Source organism: Pogoniulus pusillus, chromosome 36, assembly GCF_015220805.1.
Source record: "Pogoniulus pusillus isolate bPogPus1 chromosome 36, bPogPus1.pri, whole genome shotgun sequence".
NCBI classification, from domain to species: domain Eukaryota; kingdom Metazoa; phylum Chordata; class Aves; order Piciformes; family Lybiidae; genus Pogoniulus; species Pogoniulus pusillus.
The window spans coordinates 7462991-7487381 of record NC_087299.1 but is presented as its reverse complement, the minus strand read 5'-3'; the positions used below and the strand labels follow the sequence as shown (position 1 = coordinate 7487381).

At 51.4% G+C, this 24391-nt stretch overlaps 2 protein-coding genes across 2 annotated transcripts; one reads left to right on the top strand and one right to left on the bottom strand.

Moving 5' to 3' along the window:
* Positions 1 to 1158: 1158 nt before the first annotated feature.
* On the bottom strand, positions 1159 to 17998 carry SDF4 (stromal cell derived factor 4). Its single transcript, XM_064171942.1, has 7 exons — positions 17927 to 17998; positions 15209 to 15586; positions 10109 to 10245; positions 8968 to 9081; positions 4618 to 4776; positions 4025 to 4200; positions 1159 to 3121 (listed from the first exon to the last, which is right to left on the bottom strand). The coding sequence occupies exons 2-7, from the start codon at positions 15514 to 15516 to the stop codon at positions 2945 to 2947; spliced, it is 1071 nt and encodes a 356-aa protein (XP_064028012.1). The 5' UTR covers positions 15517 to 15586; positions 17927 to 17998; the 3' UTR covers positions 1159 to 2944.
* Positions 17999 to 19408: 1410 nt separating this feature from the next.
* B3GALT6 (beta-1,3-galactosyltransferase 6) lies at positions 19409 to 21649 on the top strand. Its single transcript, XM_064171886.1, has one exon. The coding sequence runs from the start codon at positions 19830 to 19832 to the stop codon at positions 20871 to 20873; it is 1044 nt and encodes a 347-aa protein (XP_064027956.1). The 5' UTR covers positions 19409 to 19829; the 3' UTR covers positions 20874 to 21649.
* The last annotated feature ends 2742 nt before the right edge of the window (positions 21650 to 24391 follow it).

The following is a 24391-nucleotide window of genomic DNA, read 5'->3' as shown; positions in this document are numbered from 1 at the left end:
TCTTTCTCTCTCTCACACACAGCTCCTCACATCTCTTTCTCTCTCACACACACAGCTCCTCACATCTCTCTCTCACACACACACAGCTCCTCACATCTCTCTTTCTCTCTCACACAGCTCCTCACATCTCTTTCTCTCTCTCACACACAGCTCCTTACATCTCTTTCTCTCTCTCACACACAGCTCCTCACATCTCTTTCTCTCTCACACACACAGCTCCTCACATCTCTCTCTCACACACACACAGCTCCTCACATCTCTCTTTCTCTCTCACACAGCTCCTCACATCTCTTTCTCTCTCTCACACACAGCTCCTTACATCTCTTTCTCTCTCTCACACACAGCTCCTCACATCTCTTTCTCTCACACACACACAGCTCCTCACATCTCTCTCTCTCACACACACAGCTCCTCACATCTCTCTCTCACACACACAGCTCCTCACATCTCTCTCTCACACACACAGCTCCTCACATCTCTCTCTCACACACACAGCTCCTCACATCTCTCTCACACACACACAGCTCCTCACATCTCTCTCTCACACACACAGCTCCTCACATCTCTCTCACACACACACAGCTCCTCACATCTCTCTCTCACACACACAGCTCCTCACATCTCTCTCACACACACACACAGCTCCTCACATCTCTCTCTCACACACACACACAGCTCCTCACATCTCTCTCTCACACACAGCTCCTCACATCTCTCTCTCACACACACACAGCTCCTCACATCTCTCTCTCACACACACACACAGCTCCTCACATCTCTCTCACACACACACACAGCTCCTCACATCTCTCTCACACACACACACAGCTCCTCACATCTCTCTCTCACACACACAGCTCCTCACATCTCTCTCTCACACACACACAGCTCCTCACATCTCTCTCTCACACACACACAGCTCCTCACATCTCTCTCTCACACACACAGCTCCTTACATCTCTCTCTCACACACACAGCTCCTTACATCTCTCCATCTCTTACACACATCTCCATATATGTATATCTCACACAAATCCTTCTATCTGACACAAATCCTGAGAAGCAAACCCTAAAACACCTCCTTCTGCAAGACCTTCCTCCTCCCCCCACTATCAATTCTAAAACCAGCAAAGCATGGAGGAAAAAAAAAACCCAATATTTAATGCAAAGAGATGTATTAAAAAACAAACCAAAAAGGGACTCTGGTACAAGCTGTGGAGCAAAACCTACCCACCCAAAAGGAAAATCAAAGGAGGGGGAACACTGGAAGAGTAAAGAGAGAGCAGGATTTCTATTTACATTATATTAAGAGAATAACTTTAATCAAATATAACCTCTGACTTGGCTTTTTCTTTTCAGGCAGCCCTTCAAGAAGAGGGTTTGGGGTTGGTTGCTTTGCTTTGTTTTCTTTCTTTCCAGCAAAGCTGGAAGCAGAGGAAAGAAGAAAATCTTCTCTTTCAAGCAGTAGTGGATCTGACCCCTGTGTTACAAGAATGCATTCACAGATAACCCAAACCCAGGCTGATCCAAGAAGCTTCCCAAGTGCTGTTGTCTTGCAGCTGAAAAACAGAATTGGTGTTTCCCCCAGCTTCATCAGCCAGGAGTTCATCATCATCAAGCTGCACCAAAGCAAGTAGTTGCAACTGGTTTGAACAGCGGAGTTAAAGGTAGGTAGATCAGACTTAAGAGGAATTGCAGTGTTGTATGTGACCTGCTCTGGCAGGGAAGGGGTGGATTGGATGAGCTCCCTTCTAACGCCTGACATTCTGAAGGGACCCCTACAGGAAGGGCGCAGAAGGACTTTTTGGGAGGTCTAAAGACAGGATAAGAGGGAGTGGTTTGAAGCTGAGGCAGAGCAGAGTGAGACTGGAGCTGAGGAAGAAGCTCTGCAGTATGAGGGTGGTGAGAGTCTGGAACAGGCTGCCCAGGGAGGCTGTGGATGCCTCCTGCCTGGGGGTGTTCAAGGCCAGGTTGGAGGAGGCTTTGAGCAGCCAAGTCTAGTTGAGAGGTGTCCCTGCCCATGGCAGGGGAGTTGGAGTTGATCTCTGAGGTCCCTTCCAACCCAACCCATTCTATGATGATTCTGTGTCTACTTCTGTCACTGCTAGAACTCAAACTTGCCCCCAGATTCCTGGTAAGCTCCTGAAGGCTCCTGTCAAGTTCCTTCCAACCTGACCCATTCTAGAATTCTACCCAATCCCTTTAAGACCACAAAGAAACCTTTCAAGGATGAAATGTGATTTAAGACAGAAGCAACCTCAAGCTTCTCCCATTCTCAGTGCAGTCACAAGCACAAAACCTGGCACCTGAGAACCTGTTTGCTTTATAAAGCAAGGGGAGAGAAAACATCTCTCTAGACCAGAAAGGTTGGACCAGAGGATCCTTGGGGTCCCTTCCAACCTGACATTCTGATTAAAACCAAAGTTCTTCCCCACACCTGCCAATTCAGTGATGGAAAGAGACCCTGCAGTAAGTTCTCAACACCTAAGCAGGTTGAGATGCTGAGAGAGCAGCCAAATCACTCCATCATTCCACGACATCTCCCACCCACCACCCCATTGAACCACCTTCTTTCAGTGTCACTTTGTATTTCCATGGATCAGCAGCTAGGAGGGCAACAAAGAGTTAAACATTCCAGAAGCCTCCAACCAACAAGGACCAAGCAGCTGAAATTCCAGCTGGGTTAACTGTACAAACTGATGCAGTCCTGTTAGTTAGGGCCTTACTTCCCACCCTGCCCCAAAGATCTACGCCTGTAGATCTAGGTATGGACGGAAGGTTGGAGCCTAGGACAAACTGTAGGCAGATTAACACAGATAGCAGCAAAAGTAATTTTCTGTCTCTTAGAGGGTTGGAGGTGGTTTTTTTTCTTCTTGTCTTCTTCTTTTTGTTGTTGTTTTCAAAGCAAGAAAGTGCTTCAGAGCTCTGGAAAAAGAGAGCAGGATCAGAACTCCTCGTGGACGTTGCGTGCGTAGTCCATGAGCTTGCTGCCTGTGAAGTATTCACTGTACTTCAGGATCTCCTCCAGCTCCAGGTGGTGGTTTTGGTTTTCATCTGCTACTGCTATCATCTGCTTGGCTTCATTGAGGGCATTGTATTCATTCATAGGATCCATGTATTCCTAAAAACAGGAAGGAGAATCATTTTGCCATCATTAAGCACACAGCTGCGGACATCGGAATCACAGCACGGGAGGGGCTGGAAGGGTCCTCTGCAGATCATCGAGGCACAGAATCACTGAGGCAGGCTGCCCTGAGTGGCTGTGGAGTCTCCTCTGTATTGCATCCAGTTCTGGAGCCACTATGACAAGAGGGATGTGGAGATGCTGGAGAGTGTCCAGAGCAGGGCCAGGAGGATGCTCAGAGGCTGCAGCAGCTCTGCTGTGAGCACAGACTGAAAGAGTTGGGGCTGTGCAGGCTGGAGCAGAGGAGGCTCCCAGGTGACCTTCTTGTGGCCTGCCAGGAGCTGAAGGGGGCTACAAAAAAGCTGGGGAGGGACTTTGGAGGGTGTGAGGGAGTGGCAGGAGTGGGGGGAAAGGAGCAAAGCTGGAGGTGGGGAGAGTGAGGCTGGAGATGAGGAGGAAGTTCTCCAGCAGGAGAGTGGTGAGAAGCTGGAATGGGTTGCCCAGGGAGGTGGTTGAGGCCCCATGGCTGGAGGTGTTTGAGGCCAGGCTGGCTGAGGCTGTGTGCAGCCTGCTCTAGGGTAGGGTGTCCCTGGGCATCGCAAGGGGTTGGGACTGGATGATCCTTGTGGTCCCTTCCAACCCTGCCTGATTCTGTGATTCTAAGTGTCTGTGTGAGCCAAAACCCTCAAAGCAAGCCTGTGACTAACAGGTATGGGAGGGAAACACCCCTGGCCTCTACCAAAAAGCACTACAGAACCACCACCACAACCTGAAGCCTTCTACACACTGCAGTGAACTCAAATACTCCTGGCCTGTACTGAAGCAGTTTCAATCCCTGTGTTTAAGAACTTAATTGGTTTTTAAACCCCCACTCCAGAACAAAATGCCTGAGGAACTTACCTCCAGCTCCTCCATTGTGATAATGCCATCATGGTTAGCATCAATGACCTCCTCAAACTCCTTCCTTCTGTCTTTCACCCAGTCATCATCAATATCTTGAGCTTGCTGGTTCTCAACAGTCCCAACAGGCAGTGAAATGAACTCTGAGAGGGTGAGCTTCTTGTCTCCATCTTGATCTAGGAGAGAAGCACACAGCAACTGAGAAGAGTTGGCTTGCTGACCACAATTCCTTCGTGTCAGAGATGCCACTGGGGTAACCCTGACTCTGACAGAGAAGGGGAGTTACCATTTCTAGCTTGGAGCATCACAAACTGTGTGTGATAGAATGGTTTAGGTTGGAAGGGACCTCAAAGCTCAGCCAGTGCCAACCCCACTAGAACACGCTGCTCAAGGCCTCATCCAACCTGGCCTTGACCACCTCCGGGGAGGTTGTGGAGCACAGAAGCAGAGCTGGATGCAGTGCTGCAGGTGGCATCTCAGCAGAGCAGAGGGGCAGAACCCCCTTCCTTATCCTGCTGCTCACACTTTGCATGCAGCAAAACAATCATGCAAATCACCAGCGCCCAAGAAATGGGCTTTAAAAATCTCCTTACCCAAATCTCTGATGATTTCTTTCACCATGAACTTCAGCATCCCTCTGCTGTGCTCTGGATGAAGGAAGGACAGGAACTCCTCTTCGTTCAGCAGCAGATCAGGAGGAGGATTGTCAGCCTGGTACCACCTGTCCTTCAGGTTATCCAGAACTTCCTGTGCTGCAAATGGAAGCAAACTGAAGCTGTCATCCTCAGTCTACAGTTCAAACAAGGTTGACCTCTGAATCTGCTGGTGGCTTGAGTTCAACACCCAGGGGAAAAGGAGTGCTTGGGAGGAAACAAAGTGCAGTTAGTTGGTGCTGAAGCGCTGGGAAAGGTCCTTTAAGCAAGCAACTGGACTGGAAGGAGGAGATGAAAAGACAGATGTGGCTACAGCTGTCAGCAAAACTCCAGCACAGCAAGTGAAAAGTGGGAGCAGGTTCTGGTAGGAGCTGTGAGTAACCCAACTTTGCTCAGCCCTTCTTGCTCTCTTTATTTTCATCCTTTGAAGCTCACTCCCAACAGAAATCTTTTTCACCTGCCTGAACATTTTGCTTCTGGACAAATCCCTTTTTGTTTCCTGCCTCAAAGCAGTCCTGCACATTGGAGTAAGCAAAATATTGAGGCCCTGGGTGACCTGGACAGCTTCTTTGCAAAGCATCTGCTGAATAATGAAGAGAAGCAAAGCCACAAAGCTAGGAAAAGACTTCTGCTCTGCCTCTGCTTTTCCTTTCTCTGTATCCTCTGCCAAAAGCTCAGTTTAAGAACTGCCTACCCAGAGAGAACTTAACTCCTTGCACTGGGATTCACCATCCAGCACTTCAGCCTCAGAATGGGATTTGTTGGGACTCTGAGGGGCTTAAGATAAAAGCAAGCCTGGAAACAAAGGATTGATGCTAAGCTGAGTGCCAGTAAATGCCTTGAGTTCTGCTAGTGAAGGACAGGAGCACTTATTCCTCCTTTCAGCTGCTTGGTCTGTTCCACATCACAAAGCATTCTGACTTCAGAACCCCCTCTGTGTTTTATTAATGGATTCACAGACTGCTGTGGGTTGGAAGGGACCTCAAGGATTCAAGTTCCTCAAAGACCTTCCAGTTCCAACTCCCTGCCACAGCCAGGGATGCCTCCCACCAGCCCAGGTTGCTCAAAGCCTCATCCAGCCTGACCCTGAACACCTCCAGGAAGGGAGCAGCCACAGCCTCCCTGGGCAACCTGTGCCAGTGTTGGGAATAGATTCTTTGGATATTAGGAACAGGTTCTTTGGACATCAGGAAGAAGTTCTTTACTGTGAGGGTGGTGGAACCTGGGAACAGGTTGCCCAGGTGGGTTCACAGGCTCACAGGACATCAGGGGATGGAAGGGACCCAAAAACATCATTGAGCTCAACCCTCCCTGCCAGAGCAGGACCATCTAATCTAGCTCAGGTCACACTGGAACACATCCAGACAAAACCATGTTCCTTGTAGCTTCACAGAATGCTTTGGATTGGAAAGGATCTTAAAGATCATCCACTTCCAATCCCCTTGCCATCAGCAGAGACACCTCCTGCCAGCCCAAGCTGCTCAAAGTCTCATCCAACTTGACCTTGAACACCTCCAGGGAGGGAACAGCCACAACCTTCCTGGGCAACCTGTGCCAGTGTCTCCCCAGCCTCACTGGAAAGAGCTTGACCACCTCTAGGGACCTTTGATCACATTCTGTGCTCCACAACCTCCCTGAGCAACCTGTGCCAGTGTCTCACCATCATCAAGCAGGTCCATCTGCACCTACCACAGCACCAACAGCTTGCCCACATAGTCCTGAACACCTTCAGGGAGGTTGTGGAGCACAGAAGCACCCAATGTGATCTTTGATCACATTGGGTGCTTCTGTGCTCCACAGCCTCCCTGGGCAACCTGTGCCAGTGTCTCCCCACCCTCAACCTGTGCCAGTGTCTCCCCACCCTCACTGCAAACAACTTCTTCCTAACCTCCAGTCTCAGTCTCCCCTCTTCCACCTCAAACCCTCCATCCTTTCCCTACAAACTCTCCCACAAAGCCTCTTCCCCAGAAGAGAAATCTTTCTGACTGCAAGAAGCAAATGGAAGTTGCAAGTACAGGTGCACCCCACAGCATCAACATCACATTTCCACCTCTTCCATTTCATCTTCTACCTAAGCAAAGATGCTCTGAAGTGAGTTTATCTTAAGGTCAGGCGAGAATCACGATTTGTAAATGAGTTGCTGCTAAAAATATGCCTCTGATTTGAAGAGAGAGAGCAAAAAAAAAACCCCTACCCTGCACCTAGTAGTCCTGTACATCACCAGGCAGTGAGGAAAAAACCACCTGTGTGGAGTGTTTCTACTGCTGTAGGCATTTTCTAAATGACAGAGTGGAAAAAAATGGTGTCAGAGGCACAGCCTGCTGTCTGCAATCAAAGTCTCATCTGAGGCATTTGCTTTTCACAGCTGTTAAAAACCCTCTGAAAGACTGCAAGGAGAGAGAGGCAACTTTTTACAAGTGGATTAAGCTGTCTGAAATAGAATCAAGCAGGTTGGAAGAGAGCTCCAAGCTCAGCCAGTCCAAGCTAGTAACCAATCAAGCAGACCATAGAATTAGGCAGGTTGGAAGAGAGCTCCAAGCTCAGCCAGCCCAACCTAGCACCCAGCCCTGGCCAATCAACCAGACCACAGAATCAAGCAGGTTGAAAAAGACCTCCAAGCTCAGCCAGTCCAAGCTACTAACCAATGAACCAGACCATGGAATCAAGCAGGTTGGAAGAGAGCTCCAAGCTCAGCCAGCCCAACCTAGCACCCAGCCCTGCCCAATCAACCAGACCATGGCACTAATTAGACACCCTCATGAGAAGTCTCTCATAATCACTTATGTTGTTTTCAGGTCCTGGCAGGCTGCTCTAAGGTCACCTTGGAGCCTTCCAAACACCCAATTCAATCCATTCCCTCTCATCCCATCACTCTCAGCTCTCCTGCAGCCCTCTTCAGGTCCTGGCAGGCTGCTCTAAGGTCACCTTGGAGCCTCCTGAACAGCTCCAGCCTGCAGCTCTGCCGCAGCGCAGTGCGAAGCTGCTGCCTGCCTCTGGCACAAGCCTCAGAAGGTGCCTTAAGCACCACACATTCGACTGCTTTTTTACTGCAGACACCAAAAAAGGAGACTCTGAGAGCAGAGCAGGCAAAGAGCTGAGGGCCACCAGCCCCAGGAAGCGGTAGATAACCAACCTGATTTCCCCAAACAAGGTCTGGTTACTCAGGTAGGAAACCGACGGGGTGCAGCCTTCCCTTACTCAGCAAAGCTTTTATCGCGCTGAGCATTCCTGTAAAGTGCCTCCCAGCAGGCAGCCAGGGCAGAGGCTGCCCGGGCAGAGGCTGCCCAGGTGCTTTCCCCGCCGGGAACCATTCAAAAGGAGCCCATTTGCATCTCCAGTTGCCTTTTCGATGGGTGGAAAACAGAACCACAGCCCACTTGGCGGTGACTAATTCCTGCGAGGAAAGGCTAAGGCTGCGCAGGCGTTTAAAGGCTCTGAAAGTGAGGGGGAGGAGGGGCAGGGAGAACGCTCCAGAGGTGCAGCTCAGGGCCTGAGGAGTTCTTTCTTGTTACTTCTGATGCCACAATCCCCCCCGCGACCATCTCCCTCCTCTCCCTCCCCACCACCGCCGCTCTCTCCCTCCTCTCCCCACCACCCTCTCCCTCCTCTCCCCCCCTCCCCACCACCCTCTCCCTCCTCTCCCCCCCTCCCCACTCCACTTCTCTGTCCCCCCTCTACCACCCTCTCCCTCCTCCACTCTCTGTGTCCAGTTCTGGGCTCCTCCATTGCAGAGAGATGCTGAGGTGCTGGAAGGTGTTTGGAGAAGGGCAGCAAGGCTGGGGAGGGGCCTGGAGTACAGCCCTGTGAGGAGAGGCTGAGGGAGCTGGGGGGGTGCAGCCTGCAGCAGAGGAGGCTCAGGGCAGAGCTCATTGCTGCCTGCAGCTGCCTGCAGGGAGGCTGTAGCCAGGTGGGGTTGGGCTCTGCTGCCAGGCAGCCAGCAACAGGAGAAGGGGACACAGCCTGGAGCTGTGCCAGGGCAGGTTGAGGCTGGATGTGAGGAGGAAGTTGTTGGCAGAGTGATTGGCACTGGAATGGGCTGCCCAGGGAGGTGGTGGAGTGGCTGTGCCTGGAGGTGTTGCAGCCAAGCCTGGCTGGGGCACTTAGTGCCATGGTCTGGTTGGTTGGGCAGGGCTGGGTGCTAGGTTGGGCTGGCTGAGCCTGGAGCTCTCTTCCAACCTGCCTGATCCTCTGAACTCAAACACCTTTTATAGACCAACAACAGGGGTTGAGGAGGTTTATTTTGACCTCAGGAAAGAAAAACCCAACTACCATCAAATGGTTTGCACTTACTTTCTTCATCTATTTTCAGCTCCTCGTTGTTTCTGATCTTCTCTGCCATCTCTTTCTCATTGAAGCCCTTACTTGCCAAAAATTTCACCTTGTATTCATCCCAGGACACATGGCCTGTAGGAAAGAGTCAAATCTCAGCTGTCACACAACACACTTCAATGACAAACTTTTGGTTAAGTAAGTTCATAGATTCACAGAATGGTTTAGGTTGGAAGGGAACTCAAAGATCAGTCAGTTCCAACCTCCCTGACACAGGCAGGGACACCTCCCACTAGCCCCAGGTTGCTCAGTTCCTCATCCAGCCTGGCCTTGAACACCTCCAGGGAAGTGGCATCCACAGCCTCCTCAGGCAACCTGTGCCAGTGTCTCCCCACCCTCACAGCAAAGAATTTTATCCTCCTCTCCAGTGTCAGTTTGCCCTCTCCAAGCTTCCATCCATTCCTTCTCATCCTATCACTCCAAGCCCTTGTCAGAAGTCCCTTCCCAGCTCTCCCATAACACCCTTCAGGCTGCTTCAATGTCTCCCTGGAGCCTTTTCCAGGCTGAACAGCCACAGCTCTCCCATCCTGTCCCCACAGATGAGGTTCTCCAGCCCTCTGATGACCTTTGTGGCCTCCTCTGGACCCAAGATCATGCAGTGACAAATCTGCCATGGGCAGGGACACCTCCCAGTAGCCCCAGGTTGCTCAAGGCTTCATTCTTGGACACCTCCATGGAGGAAGCATCCACAGCCTCCCTGGGCAACCTGTGCCAGTGTCTCGCCACCCTCATTGCAAAGACCTCCTTCCTAACAGCCACTTTCAACCTCCCCTCTGCCAGTTCAAACCAACTCCTCCTCATCCTGTCATTGCAAGGCCTTGTCAACAGCCCCTCCCCAGCATTCCTGTAGGCCCCCTTCAGATACTGCAAGGCTACTACCAGGTCTCCTCAAAGCCTTCTCTCTTCCAGGCTGAAGAACCCCAACCCAAAACCTAGCAACTGATTTCACCTGCCAGCAGCAGATGGAGGAGTTGGTCACCTGGGGCAGCCTGCTCTGGGTGACACTGCTCTGGCAGGGCAAGGGGGGGGGTCAGACTAGATGACCTCCAGAGCTCCTTTCCAACCCAAGTCGTGGTGAGGAGAGTTCTGGGGTGGTCCTTACCATCACCATCAGGATCCACAGCTCTGAAGTGCATTTTATTCTCTTCCACAGCTTCCTGGAAGTGCTCATCTGTCTTCTCCATGATCCAACGCTGCATCTCTTTGGCCCCTATCTTTTTATCCTTGTTTATATCCACCCTGTGGACAAAGGAGATTTGAGAGGAGGAAATGATCTACTTTTAGACTCCAAATGACTTGGTTAAAACACACACAAGCTGCTCCACACAAGGTTCAATCTAGAAACCCTCTCTGAAGCTCTACCTTCTTTCCAGGGCAAACAAAGCACAGTTAATGATGCAATAATAAATGGCTAATGAACTAATTGCTTCATTAAAGTGCAGTACCTGCAAACACTTCAGTGACTCCCCAGTATGAACACACAGCAATGCTTCACTTGGCTGTCAGTGAATTCATTTCACTGAGGAAATCTGTGAAGCAGAGGAAACCACAAACACATCACTCATAGCACAGCAGCTCCTGGGCCTGTTGGTTCAGGATTGTCAGCTGCCAGTTGCTGCAGACTTCCACTGCAAATCTTCTCTACCATTATCTCAAACCCTTTAACTTCCTCTCAAGGGGATTCTGCCCCTTGGCTCTGCTCTCCTCAGACCTCACCTGCAGTCCTGGGTGCAGTTCTGGAGCTCCCAGCACAAGAAGGACATGGAAGTGTTTGAGCCAGTGCAGAGGAGGCCACCAAGATGCTGAGAGGGCTGCAGCAGCTCTGCTATGAGGACAGGCTGAGAGAGTTGGGGCTCTTCAGCCTGGAGAGGAGAAGGCTTGGAGGAGACCTTGGAGTGGCCTTCCAGGATCTGAAGGGGGATCCAGGAGGGCTGGGGAGGGACTATTGACAAGGTCTGGTAATGAGAGGAGGAGGATGAGGAGGAATGGGTTTGAAGGGGCAGAGGGGATATTAGGAAGTTGTTTGCAGTGAGGATGGTGAGAGACTGGCAGAGGTTGAGGGTGCTGAGACACTGGCACAGGTTGCCCAGGGAGGTTGTGAAGCACAGAAGCACCCAATGTGATCAGAGATCACATTGGGTGCTTCTGTGCTTCACAACCTCCCTGGAGAAGTTCAAGGCCAGGTTGGATGAGGCCTTGAGCAACCTGTTCTAGTGGGAGGTGTCCTTGCCTATGGCAGGGGACTGGAACTGGCTGATGCTTGAGGTCCCTTCCAACCTAAACCATTCTGTGATTCATTCTGTGATTTCTCTTCTCACAGAGCTGTGCTCCAGCCATCTCCCCAGCCTTGGTGCCCTTCTCTGGACACATTCAAGCACCTCAACATCCTCCTTAAACTGAGAGACACAGAGCTGGACATAACATCTCATGCTAGATCAGGCTGAGCACAACCTTGAATAACTCCAAGGATAGGACCTGAACCATCTAGAATCATAGAATCAGTCAGGGCTGGAAGGGACCACAAGGAGCAGCCAGTTCCAACCCCCCTGCCATGGCCAGGGACACCTCACACTAGATCAGGCTGCCCACAGCCTCATCCAGCCTGGCCTTAGACACCTCCAGGGATGAGGCTTCCACCACCATCCTGGGCAACCCCTTCCAAGCTCTCACCACCCTCATGCTGAAGAGCTTCCTCCTAACATCCAGTGTGACTCTCCCCATTTCCAGCTTTCTTCCAGTCCTATCACTCCCTGACATCTCCTCACAGCCTTCTTCATGGAATCAATCAGGGTTGGAAGGGACCACAAGGAGCAGCCAGTCCCAACCCCCCTGCCATGCCCAGGGACACCCTACCCTAGAGCAGGCTGCACACAGCCTCAGCCAGCCTGGCCTCAAACACCTCCAGCCATGGGGCCTCAACCACCTCCCTGGGCAAGCTGTACTTATTGAATACAAAAGTCTCAGCTGAAGAACAAAGACTAAACCTTTGCATGTCACTTGCAGGGAGTTTTTAGAGCACATTATTGACTATTTACTTTAAAATAGTAATCAGATTTGAAACTGAAAAGACATCAGTGACATTTAGGAGGCAGGGTTCTAGTTAGAGCACAGCAAACCCAATCTTGTTCAAGCTTAACAACAACAACAAAGTCAACAAGAAAAAGAAATCCCCATTTTGAGTCTGTTTTGGGGTGGTTTTTTTCCCCCCCTCTTTTTTCACTGTCTTGGGGTTTTTAATCTGTTTTGCCTTTTTGTTGTTGTTGACTTTAATCATTGTGTGAAGAGTTACCCTAGAGACTGAAGTTATTAAGTAGGTGATTTGCCTTTAAAGGTCAACTAAATGTTAAAAGCTTAAGCTAAATAACCACAGCAACTCAGATTTTTGACAACACAGAATCAGAGAATCAGGCAGGTTGGAAGAGACCTCCAAGCTCAGCCAGTCCAACCTAGCACCTAGCCCTGCCCAATCCACTCAACCACAGAATCAAGCAGGTTAGAAGAGACCTCCAAGCTCAGCCAGCCCAGGATCATGGAGTCATGGGATCACAGAATCAAAGGATCATAAAATCATAGAATCAAGCAGGTTGAAGGAGACCTCCAAGCTCAGCCAGTCCAACCTAGCACCCAGTCCTGGCCTATCAGCCAGACCATGGCACAAGCAGGTTTACTTGGTTTATATAGTCATAAATTCATAAAATAGGTTGAAGTGGAAGGGACCTTAAAGGTCATCCAGTTCCAACCCCTCTGGCATGGGCCAGAGACACCTCCCACCAGTCCTGGATGCTCAAGGCCTTGAACACCTCCAGGGAGGGAGCACCCCACATGCCTCATCCAACCTGGTTCTGAACACCTCTAGGGAGGGAGCACCCCACATGCCTCATCCAACCTGGTTCTGAACACCTCCAGAGAGGGAGCACCCACATGCCTCATCCAACCTGGTCCTGAACACCTTCAGGGAGCACAGAAGCACAGAACTGGGTTGGAACTGGCTATCTTTGAAGTCCCTTCCAACCTAAACCATTCTGTGATCCTGTATGAGATCAGGCTGCTCAGAGCCCTGTTAACCTCACCTTGAATATCCCCAGGGATGGAGCCTCAACCACCTCCCTGGGCAATCTGTTGCAGTGTTCCAGCACCCTTCTGGTGCAGAACTTGTTCCTTACATCCAACCTGGATCAGCTCTGCTGTAATTCCAAACCATTGCCCTTCCTCCTGTCCCTGCAAGCCTCTGCAAACAGTCCCTCTGCAGCCTTCTTGTAGCCCCCTTCAGGTACTGGAAGGCAGCTTAAGGTCTCCCTAGAGCCTTTCTCTTCTCCAGGCTGAACAACCTCAGCTTCCTCAGCCTGTCCTCACAGCAGAGTTCTGATCCTCTTCATGGCATCCTCTGAACTCACTCCATCAGGCCCACATCCTTGCTGTGCTGTGACTCCAGAGCTGGCTGCAGTACTCCAGGTGAGGTCTCACCAGAGCAGATTAAAACCACCCTGTGGCTTTATCTTGATGTCTTCAGAGAAACTCCTTCCAGAGCACCTGGAAGTCTGTGACTCCCCAAGCTTGCCACAGAAGTACTCCACAGAGCAATTCTCTTCTCATTCAGCCTTTAAAAGCATGCCTAGAAAGCATCTAAACTCCTCAGAATCCTTTTCTCCATCTCTAATCTGATGGGATGTAATTTTAAGTTAATCTGAGTGGAGATGATCTTGGATCCAATTGCTTTAAGCTTCCTAAACCAATCTCTCTCCTGATGAAGAGGCAGAAAAGGATGGGTTTAGCAATTTGGGCAGGATGATTTGCTAACCAACTGCTGAATGCCTCCAATAAAAACACATCAAGAAGGAAAACAAAAGCTTCTGAGCCAAATATTTGTCATTTATCTACCCAGTGAAGTGAGTTGTCTGAGTAGCAGACACACAATAAAGGCTTCTGCTCTGCCTATTGGCTTTAGCTGCCTTTACTCAGGACAACACAAGGGGGGAAAAAAAACCCAATCCAGTGTATTTATTGATGGATGTTTTGCTGATAATGAAATGTCTGGATTAAAACAAGCTAGGTTAAGCCTTCTCATCTTATCTCAAGTGCATGTGCAGCCCCACACCATCAGCAGCATTAAAGGCAGCCAGGTAAATTCAGCTGCTTTAGTAAAATTAATCCTTCACTTGCAAAAAAATAGAGGTACAGCTTGCCCAGAGGAAGCTGTGGAGGCTCCAGGCTTGAAAGTGTTCAAAGCCAGGCTGGATGGAGCCTTGAGTTCTAGTACCCATGGCAAGGGGTTGGAACTTGATGATCTTTAAGGTCCCTTCCAACCCGAACTACTCTCTTGACTCTACCCAAAGTGCAACCAAAGCCAATTCTGCCACCTTGTGTCTCCAGTGGATAGGTTTTGGTTGCCATCTCCATCATGTTTCCTGACTTCCAAACATAGGATCAGAGAAGGGTTTAGGTTGGAAGGGACCTCAAGGATCAGCCAGTTCCAAGCTCCTGACATAGGCAGGGACAGCTCATACTAGAATAGGTCACTCAAGGCCTCATCCAACCTGGCTTTGAACACCTCCAGATAGGTTGTGGAGCACAGAAGCACCCAATGTGATCTTACTCCAGACTCGCCACTCTGGTTCTGAAGAACTTCTTCCTCACCTCCAGTCTCACCCTGCTCTCCCTCAGCTTCAAACCATTCCCTCTTGGCCTGTCTCCAGACACCCCCAGGAGAAGTCCCTCTGAAGCCTTCCTGTAGGATCCCTTCTGCTATTGGCAGGCAGCTCTGAGGTCTCCCTGGAGCCTTCTGTTCTCCAGGCTGAACACTCCCAGCTCCCTCACCCTGTCCCTCACCTTTGTGCCTTCCTCTAGCCTCACCCCAGCAGTTCTGTGTCCTCCTGATGCTGAGGACATCAGAACGAGACACAGTATTGGAGGTGAGGTCTCAGCAGAGTAAAATCTCTCTTGCCCTGCTGGCCACACTCCTCTTCCTCCAGCCCAGCACACAGCTGCCTTCTGGGCTGCATGAAGGCACTGCTAGCTCATGGGGAAGCTTTCATCAATCAATACACTCAGATCTCTTTCTCCAGAGCTACTCTCCACCCACTCTGCCCTCAGCCTGGATTTGTGCCTGATGCTTTTCCCCCCTCACCATTACAACTGTCATTCCAGGGCAAAAAGAACTGCAAATGAAGAGGCTGCAGAGTTCTGGGCAGTGAGCAGGACTTACTTGGAGAAGATGGCCATGAGCTTCTTTCTGTTTTTCCTGGGTTCTGAATCTTCCTCAAACTCTTCCATCTCTTTCCCTAGAAACACTTCTTGATGGAACTCCTTGTTGAGGTGTCCATCCATCTCCATTTTGACCCCATTCAGGTGATCTGGGGGCAAGATCTCATTCTCATCTTTGCTGTCAGCTGGCTTTTCTTTCAGGGCAGAGTTGTTTGCAGGCCTTGCATACACATCCATCAGGAGAAATATAAAGAGAAGGGACAGATAGAGAGATCCTAAACCACAGAGAAAGGCCTGTCTGGACATCATTTTCTTGTTTCCTTCTCCTTTGCACTCCAAGTATTTGGTGATGAAATCACTGCAACTGGACTCAAAGGATCTGAAAAGAAAGAGGGAGAAAAAGGTGGAAATGAAACTCTGGCAAACTGAGTCTGGACTTCGTTGGGGTCTTTTTCCCCCTTTTTAGTCCAATTACTTAGTGATGAAAACACTGCAAACAGACTAAGAGGACCTAAAAACAAAGAGGGAGAAAAAGGTGGAAATGAAACTCTGGCAAACTGAGTCTGGACTTCTTTGGGATCTTTTTCCCCCTTTTTAGTCCAATTATTTGGTGATGAAATCACTGCAACTGGACTCAAAGGATCTGAAAACCAAGAAGGAGAAAAAGATGGAAATGAAACTCTGGCAAACTGAGTCTGGACTTCTTTGGGGTCTTTTCCCCCCTTTTTAGTCCAATTACTTAGTGATGAAAACACTGCAAGCAGACTAAGAGGACCTAAAAACAAAGAGGGAGAATAAGATGGAAATGAAACATTGGCAAACTATGTCTGGACTTCTTTGGGGTCTTTTCCCCCCTTTTTAGTCCAATTATTTGGTGATGAAATCACTGCAAACAGACTAAGAGGATCAAAAAAGAAAACCTAGATGGAAATTAAACTCTGGCAAACTGAGTCTGGACTTCTTTGGGGTCTTTTTCCCCCTTTTAAGTCCAAGTATTTGGTGATGAAATCACTGCAAACCGACTAAAAGGATCTAAAAACAAAGAGGGAGAAAAAGATGGAAATTAAACTCTGGCAAACTGAGTCTGGACTTCTTTGGGGTCTTTTCCCCCCTTTTTAGTCCAATTATTTGGTGATGAAATCACTGCAAACAGGCTAAAAGGACCTAAAAACCAAGAGGGAGAAAAAGATGGAAATGAAACATTGGCAAACTGTGTCTGGACTTCTTTGGGGTCTTTTCCCCCCTTTTTAGTCCAATTATTTGGTGATGAAATCACTGCAAACAGACTAAGAGGATCAAAAAAGAAAACCTAGATGGAAATTAAACTCTGGCAAACTGAGTCTGGACTTCTTTGGGGTCTTTTTCTCCCTTTTTATTCCAATTATTTGGTGGTGAAATCACTGCAAGCAGACTAAAAGGATCTAAAAAAGAAAGAGGGAGAAAAAGATGGAAATTAAACTCTGGCAAGCTGTGTTTGGGCATCTTTCCCTCCCCTTTTATTCTAATTATTTGGTGATGAAATCACAGCAAACAGACTAAAAGGATCTAAAAACAAAGGAGAAACAGATGGAAATGAAACTCTGGCAAGCTGTGTCACTACCAAAAGATGCCCTAAGATTCAGATGCTTGTACACACATAGATATTTGCTGTGAGAGGATGCAAACCCCTGCGGGAATAATAAATGCAGGACATAAAACGAAGGTTGGGTTAACCTTCTAACCTCTGGCAGAAGACTGTGGGAGAGAATATCCTTTAAAGGGCCTCATTCTGCACTGAAAGCTCTCTTCAGGTGTCATGGCATGCGCTGGCCTGGCAACTGAGACCTAAACATTTAGCACACCAAGCACTAAGGGTCTGAATGTGCAACCCAAGCTGAGCCGTGGCAAGGTCCCAAGGAGCAGCACTTGCTGCAGAAGCAGCCACGGCAGCACAGCAGCCTGCCAGAGACCTCACCGCAGGGCTGCAAAGGGCATTTCTGAACGAGCTGACAGAGCTCGTACCGCAAACGACGCCGCACAAGGCGGAGCTGACAGGGCACAGCAAAGAGCCGGGCGGAAAAAGCAGCCCCCGGGGCGGATTTGTCTGAGCCGCTTCTTGCTGCGTGCAAACAGCTGCCCCAGGGCGCCGGGACAGGGGACGGCAGCTCAGCCCCACAGGCAGAGCGGCCAGCAGGACCCGCGGAGCGCAGCGGAGCCCGGAGCGTCCGCCCAGCCCAACCCGAGGGGCAGTGTCTGGCTCTCCACCGGCGCCCGAACCGAAGCGCAGCGGAGCCCGGAGCGTCCGCCCAGCCCGACCCGAGGGGCCGTGACCGGCTCTCCACGGGAGCCCGAACCGAAGCACAGCGGAGCCCGGAGCGACCGCCCAGCCCGACCCGAGCGGCAGTGTCTGGCTCTCCACCGGCGCCCGAACCGAAGCGCAGCGGAGCCCGGAGCGTCCGCCCAGCCCGACCCGAGCGGCCGTGCCCGGCTCTCCACCGGAGCCCGAACCGAAGCGCAGCGGAGCCCGGAGCGTCCGCCCAGCCCGACCCGAGGGGCCGTGCCCGGCTCTCCACCGGAGCCCGAACCGAAGCACAGCGGAGCCCGAAGCGTCCGCCCAGCCTGACCCGAGCGGCAGTGTCTGGCTCTCCACCGGCGCCGCGGACCGCCCAGCTCGGGGCTCCACAGCTCCAAGGGCTGCGGCGCTCCTCACGCCGCTCCAGGAAGGGCCACACGCACTCACCGAAAGCTGCGGGGCGCGGGCGGTGTCCCCTGCTCGCAGGAGGGGGAGGCGGCCGCTCAGAAGCGCGACAGGCGGCGGCGAAGGCGGCGGCGAAGGCGGCGGCGAAGGCAGGCTCGGCCCCGCTGCCCCTCGGCCCCGCAGCGGCTGCCGGCGGAAGGACGTCAGCGGCGCCGAGCCCGCGGAGCCTCCTCCCGCTCGGCCGCTGTTTGGCCGCGCCACGTACGAATGACGTCAGCGCGCAGTGTGTGTGGCGGCCATCTTGGAGACGGGCAAGGGCAGCGCCCTCTGCTGCTAGCCGCGGCTGTCCCTCCCTCACCGCGGGTCCTGTCCGATCCGTAGCAGTTTCCCGTCCCTTGCGGTCGCCGTGGTCCGGGAAAGAGGAAAGACAAAATTCTTTAGTGCTTAAAAAAAATTGAAAAATATTTTCTTGCATGCGGTTTCTTACCTCCGTTAATAACAAAGCAGAATTCGTCCTCCGAGTCTGAATGTGTTTTAATGCGCTGTCAGGTCCTGGCTATCCGTATACCTGCGGTTCTGTGCTTTCGACCTGTGCATTTCGCCGCTAGCAAAGCTTGTGGCTGAGAGCAGCCAGGCAGAGAGGGGCCCGGGGATACTGGTAAATAGTAGCTGAACATGAGGCAGCAGTGTGCCCTGGTGGCCAAGAATCCTGGGCTGGCTCAGGAGCAGTGTGGGCAGCAGGACAAGGGAGGTTCTTCTGCCCCTGTGCTCAGCACTGCTCAGGCCACACCTGCACTGCTGTGTCCATTTCCGGGCTCCCCCATTCCAGAGAGTTGTTGAGGTGCTGGAAGGTGTTGACAGAAGGGCAGCAAGGCTGGGGAGGGGCCTGGAGCACAGCTCTGTGAGGAGAGGCTGAGGGAGCAGGGGGGGTGCAGCCTGCAGCAGAGGAGGCTCAGGGCAGAGCTCATTGCTGGCTGCAGAGAGGCTGTAGCCAGGTGGGGTTGGGCTCTGCTGCCAGGCAGCCAGCAACAGAAGAAGGGGACACAGCCTGAAGCTGTACCAGGGCAGGTTGAGGCTGGATGTTGTTAGGAAGTTGTCGTCAGAGAGAGTGATTGGCATTGGAATGGGCTGCCCAGGGAGGTGGTGGAGTGGCCGTGGCTGGAGGTGTTGCAGCCAAGCCTGGCTGGGGCACTTAGTGCCATGGTCTGGTTGGTTGGGCAGGGCTGGGTGCTAGGTTGGGCTGGCTGAGCTTGGAGCTCTCTTCCAACCTTGATTCTGTGGAAGCAGAACATCAGCTAGCTAGCTAACACATAACTCTCACAAGGGAACGTGCTCTCCCGTACCACAGCGCAGCACCAACGTTCCCATGAAGGCTGCAATCACAGCACCAAAGCCTCCATCGGTGTGGCAAGCCCACCCAGCCGGGGTGCAGCTCCTCCGTAGGCTCAAACCGCAACTCCGGCGGCTTCACTCGCCCTGGCCCGAAAGCTGCCAGCACAGCGCGGCGTGCCCGGAGCCAAAATGGCCGCGACTCGGCTTCACCTGCCCTGCTGCAAGATGGCCGCTGGTAGGCGCCGCCGTGCGCGGTCAGGTGATGCGGGGCGCAGCCACTCCTCCTGCCCACACGGCAGGCGGGGAGCGAAGCGGAGGCCGCGGCACAGACCCGGCCGGAGCGGGAGGCCCCGCAGGGATGGAGTCTCTCCTTCCCGCCTGAGCCACCGCTTCTCCGAGGAGACGGGGACAAGGCAAGGAGGAGACATGAAACCTCCCCTACGGAACGGCGAGGAGCGGTGAGGTTCCCACGTGAAGCTTGTCCTCTCTCGGCAGCCGTAAGCCGTCAAGCCTCCGGGGGCGGGACTCCTGCCGTTCCCGCCTAAACTCTGGGGGCACCGGGGGCTGGGGGGGCTGCGGCCGGCCCCGCTCGTCCCGTCGAGGCCCCGCAGCCATGAAGCTGCTGCGCTTGCTGTGCCGCCACAAGACAGCCCTGGGCCTGGGCGGCCTCTCGCTCTTTGCCGTGGTCCTGCTTTACCTGGCCAAGTGCACGTCCGAGGGGCTGCGGCCCCTGCCGGCCTCTCGGGGGCTGCCGCACAGCCAGCCCGCGGCGCTGTCAGCTCGGGGTGCCAGAGGGCCGCAGCCCCCCGCAGCCCCGCCGGCCTCCCCCGAGCAAACAGCCTTCCTGGCCGTGCTGGTCACCAGCGGCCCCAAGTACAGCGAGCGTCGCAGCATCATCCGCAGCACATGGCTCTCGGGGGCCGGGCGGCCGCCTCAGGAGGACGTCTGGAGCCGCTTCGTGATCGGCACGGCGGGGCTCGGGGCGGAGGAGCTTCGCAGCCTGGAGGCAGAGCAGAGCCGGCACGGAGACCTGCTGCTGCTGCCGGAGCTGCGCGATTCCTACGAGAACCTGACCGCCAAAGTCTTGGCCACCTACGTCTGGCTGGATCGGCACCTGGACTTCCAGTTCGCCCTGAAGGCTGACGATGATACCTTCGTGCGCTTGGATGTGCTCGTGGAAGAGCTGAGAGCCAAGGAGCCGCGTCGCCTCTACTGGGGCTTCTTCTCCGGCCGCGGCCGGGTGAAATCGGGCGGCAAATGGAAGGAGAGCGCCTGGGTGCTCTGTGACTACTACCTGCCCTACGCCCTGGGCGGCGGCTATGTGATCTCTGCCGATCTGGTGCGCTACCTGCGCCTTAGCAGGGACTACCTGAACATGTGGCAGAGCGAAGATGTCTCCCTGGGGGTGTGGCTGGCCCCCATCGACGTGAAGAGAGTGCACGACCCTCGCTTTGACACGGAGTATAAGTCGCGAGGTTGCAACAATAAGTACATAGTAACTCATAAGCAGAGCATCGAGGACATGCTGGAGAAGCACCAGACCCTGGCTAAAGAAGGAAAGCTCTGTAAGGAGGAGGTTAAGCTCCGGCTTTCCTACATGTATGACTGGGCAGTGCCTCCTTCACAGTGTTGCCAAAGGAAGGATGGCATCCCGTGAAAAGCCTGAGGAAGGAAAAGGCAGGATGGTGATGGGACTCTGTGAGCTTGGTTACTGTTCCATGGGGAGAATCCCAGGAACCAGGGCTTCAAAACTCCTCCCAACCCCAGATTTTGCACGATTCATTATGTCACAACGAAACCCTGCAGCTCCTGACACCTACTGATGTGGCATGGTGGAGAGATGCTTTGAAGAGAGACGTGGCAGAAAAGCCTGGAAAGGCTGATGGCAGGATTGAAGGCAAATAAAAGGTTGCAAAGGAGGGATAGGACAGAAAATTTGGGGGACGTCCCTGGAATGAAAAGTTGCTGGAAGCTTTTTAACAGATTCTGAGGTCTGTTGGCCAAAGCTCAGGACAGGCCTCTGCTGTCTAGAAGGTGGTGAAATGAGCATCTGCTCTTTGTTTCTTGGCAAGGAAGAAGCCTCGAGTGTGGCAAGGCTGGAAGATTGTAAGGGGGCAGCAGATCTGCTGTGGGAAGAGGTGGCTGGTTGCTGACATGAGCTGTCAAGTGAAGGCGGGGGGAGAAAATGTTACCTTGAAACAGTTGTGGTAAGGGAGGTAGAGAGTCTGATGCTTGGCAGATGCTCAAGTTGACAGGGCTGGAGTTCTTGGACCTTCTGTGTAACTTGTCTGTAAGCTGTTTGTTGTTTTGAAGACATCATGTACATAAATTCCCTGGCAGCTATGGAGTAAGTCTCTATTTAGAAAGGTGGATGAGTTATGGGGGTTGGCAGATGGAGAATATATTCTCTTGGGGTTTTTTTTTGGGGGGGTGGGGGTGGTTGGGAGCAAGCAGTTATGCTGCAAAGCTAACCTTAGGCATAGATGTTGTTCTTAGCTTATCCTGCAAACACTGTGGCTGAAGAAATGTTTCTTCCCCTAACAGTTTGTCATCTCACTGCCTACTACATGGTCAGACATTGTAGGCTTCAGGTTTAGGTTGTAGTAAGTGAGCTCACTGACTGCTACATGGTCAGACATTGTAGGCTTCAGGTTTAGGTTGTAGTAAGTGAGCTCACTGACTGCTACATGGTCAGACACTGTAGGCTTCAGGTTTAGGTTGTAGTAAGTGAGCTCACTGACTGCTACATGGTCAGACATTGTAGGCTTCAGGTTTAGGTTGTAGTAAATGAGCTCACTGACTGCTACATGGTCAGACATTGTAGGCTTCAGGTTTAGGTTGTAGTAAGTGAGCTCACTGACTGCTACAAGGTCAGACATTGTAGATTTCAGATCTGTGTTGTTCTGGATTACTCCTGTGAAGTGTAAATTAGCAGGATTAGATCAGTGGAAGCTGTTCAGAGTTCAGACAGGATTGCCACAACGTGGATACCTCAGCTAAGGAAGTGAACTCTGTGTGTGCTCAACAGAAGTAGGTTCCTCCACACTCCCCAGAATTCCTGCTGGAGGAGAACTTGGTCTCTCAGAGTCTGAATCTCCTAACAGCCTCACTGAGGTGCCTGAAGTTAAACTCTGAATTCCATCCTCCTCTCCAACAGCCCTTTTAAATGGAACCAAGTTGCACAGGCAGCCCAATTGCTCAAGGTGCTCTGTCAGTAAGTGGGGTGATGTCCCTTAGTCCTGGCTACACCCCACCTGACTCCAGTACTGACAGAGCTTGTCAGCATCAGCTGCAGCACTGAGCAGTGAATGCAGACAGGACGTTCCTGGCTGGAGAACAGATCACTTAGAGGATGTCACCATCTAATTGATCTCCAGACCTTTAGGTAAGGTTGGAATTCCCAACATTTTTGAGTGGCAGCTCCTCTAACAACCTGGAGAGAATTCCTTTTGCCAGTGCTGCTGGCTTCCAGTTACCTTTGTCAGCCACAAATCTTACAGGAGAAGCAAAGTTTTGGAGGTCTGTGCCTAAAAGAGGCAATTTTAATGATCAGTTTTTGTTGCACACTGCACTTTCACACCATTTCATTTCCTCTCCCTAGCTCAGTGTCTGTTCCCACCTGCAGGAAGGGCCAACTTGCAATGAAATGACAAAAAGGGATGCCAATGTTTTTGCATCTTAAATTATCAGCTTAGTGCACACCAAAGTGATCAAATAATGGAGCTTGGGATTTGGGTTTTTTGGTTATTCTACTCTTGTTTTAGTTAAATTGAAGGTTAAGAAAAGTCTTCTGCAGGGAATGATAATTCTCTGGTTGGAAAGTTGGAACAAATCTTTCTCTGGTTGGAAAATTGGAGCAAATCTCTTGTTGGGGGAGCTGGAGCAAATCTTTACCTCTCTCCTAACCCAAACTTTAACTAAGACAAAAGCTCTTAGCATGTGCTAAAAGGTTTGAGCAAATCTTTCTCTGGTGGACAATTGGAGCACATCTCTTGTTGGGAGAGCTGGAGCAAATCTTTACCTCTCTCCTAACCCAAACTTCAACTAAGACAAGAAAAAAGCTCTTAGCATTTGCTCAAATCTTTTAGCACATCCTTCTCTGGTGGACAATTGGAGCAAATCCCTTGTTGAGGGAGCTGGAGCAAGTCTTTGTCTCTCTCCTAACCCAAACTTCAACTAAGACAAAAGCTCTTAGCATGTGTTAAAAGATTTGAGCAAATCTCTGGTTGGAAGAGCTGGAGCAAATCTCTTATTGGAGGAGCTGGAACGAATCTTTGCCTCCCTCCTAACCCAAGCTTCAATTAAGACAACAAAAAGCTCTTTTAGCATGTGCCCATTCTAAGGCCTGCTTCTCTAGGCAGCTGTGCTTTCCAGCAAGGTTTACTGTCCCTAAACAAGATTGCAGGAAGCTTACATTTTGGTTTAGCATCTTAGCAAGTCTTTGTTTGCTCTTTGGGGTTGCTGAGTGTTGTGTGTGTGTGTATTTAAATGCTTGTCATGTGAATATTTATTTATAACCCTTGCCAGTGTGTTCTCTATAGGAAAACTAAGGTAGCTAAGTGTCATTTTACATTCAAGGAGGTACTGTGACATCCAGGTGAACTAGTTACCTGTCAAGCTGTACTTGAAATTGCTGCTGTACAAGCCATTGCTTAAAATACTGGGACCTGAACTTGCATATCAAGAGTGCTGCATGTTTCAAGCTAGGAGAGATGTCCTCTGGCCCCCATTCCCCTCCCTGACCTGGGCTCTGGCCCCCATTCCTGTCCATAACTGTGTTCACAGAAGTTACTTACACTGTTGACTTTGACTTTCCCAACCCTACCTTCTCCCCCACAGAAGCAGTTTTCATTCTCCTGGGGTGCATTAAGAGGGCACTGGAGGTTCTCTCCTTTTTCTACTCTGCCCTAGCGAGGTCATGCAGCTTCCTAAGGTTTTTAACTTCATAAATACTTTCTATCTTTAGTATTATTGTTAGCATGGAGAAAAATCCTCACCTCAGCTCTCCTAGGCAGCAGTGTTGCACCCTGAGTTAGGCAGCAGCATCAAGTCTCCAGGCTTCTCTTGGCATCCCCTCAGGGCTCCTGTTGAGTTCACCTGTAACATTGTTGAGCTTTTAGTTACTCTTTGCAGGTTAAACTCTTTCTTTTCCCAGAAGCAGGCGTTTAGCATTCT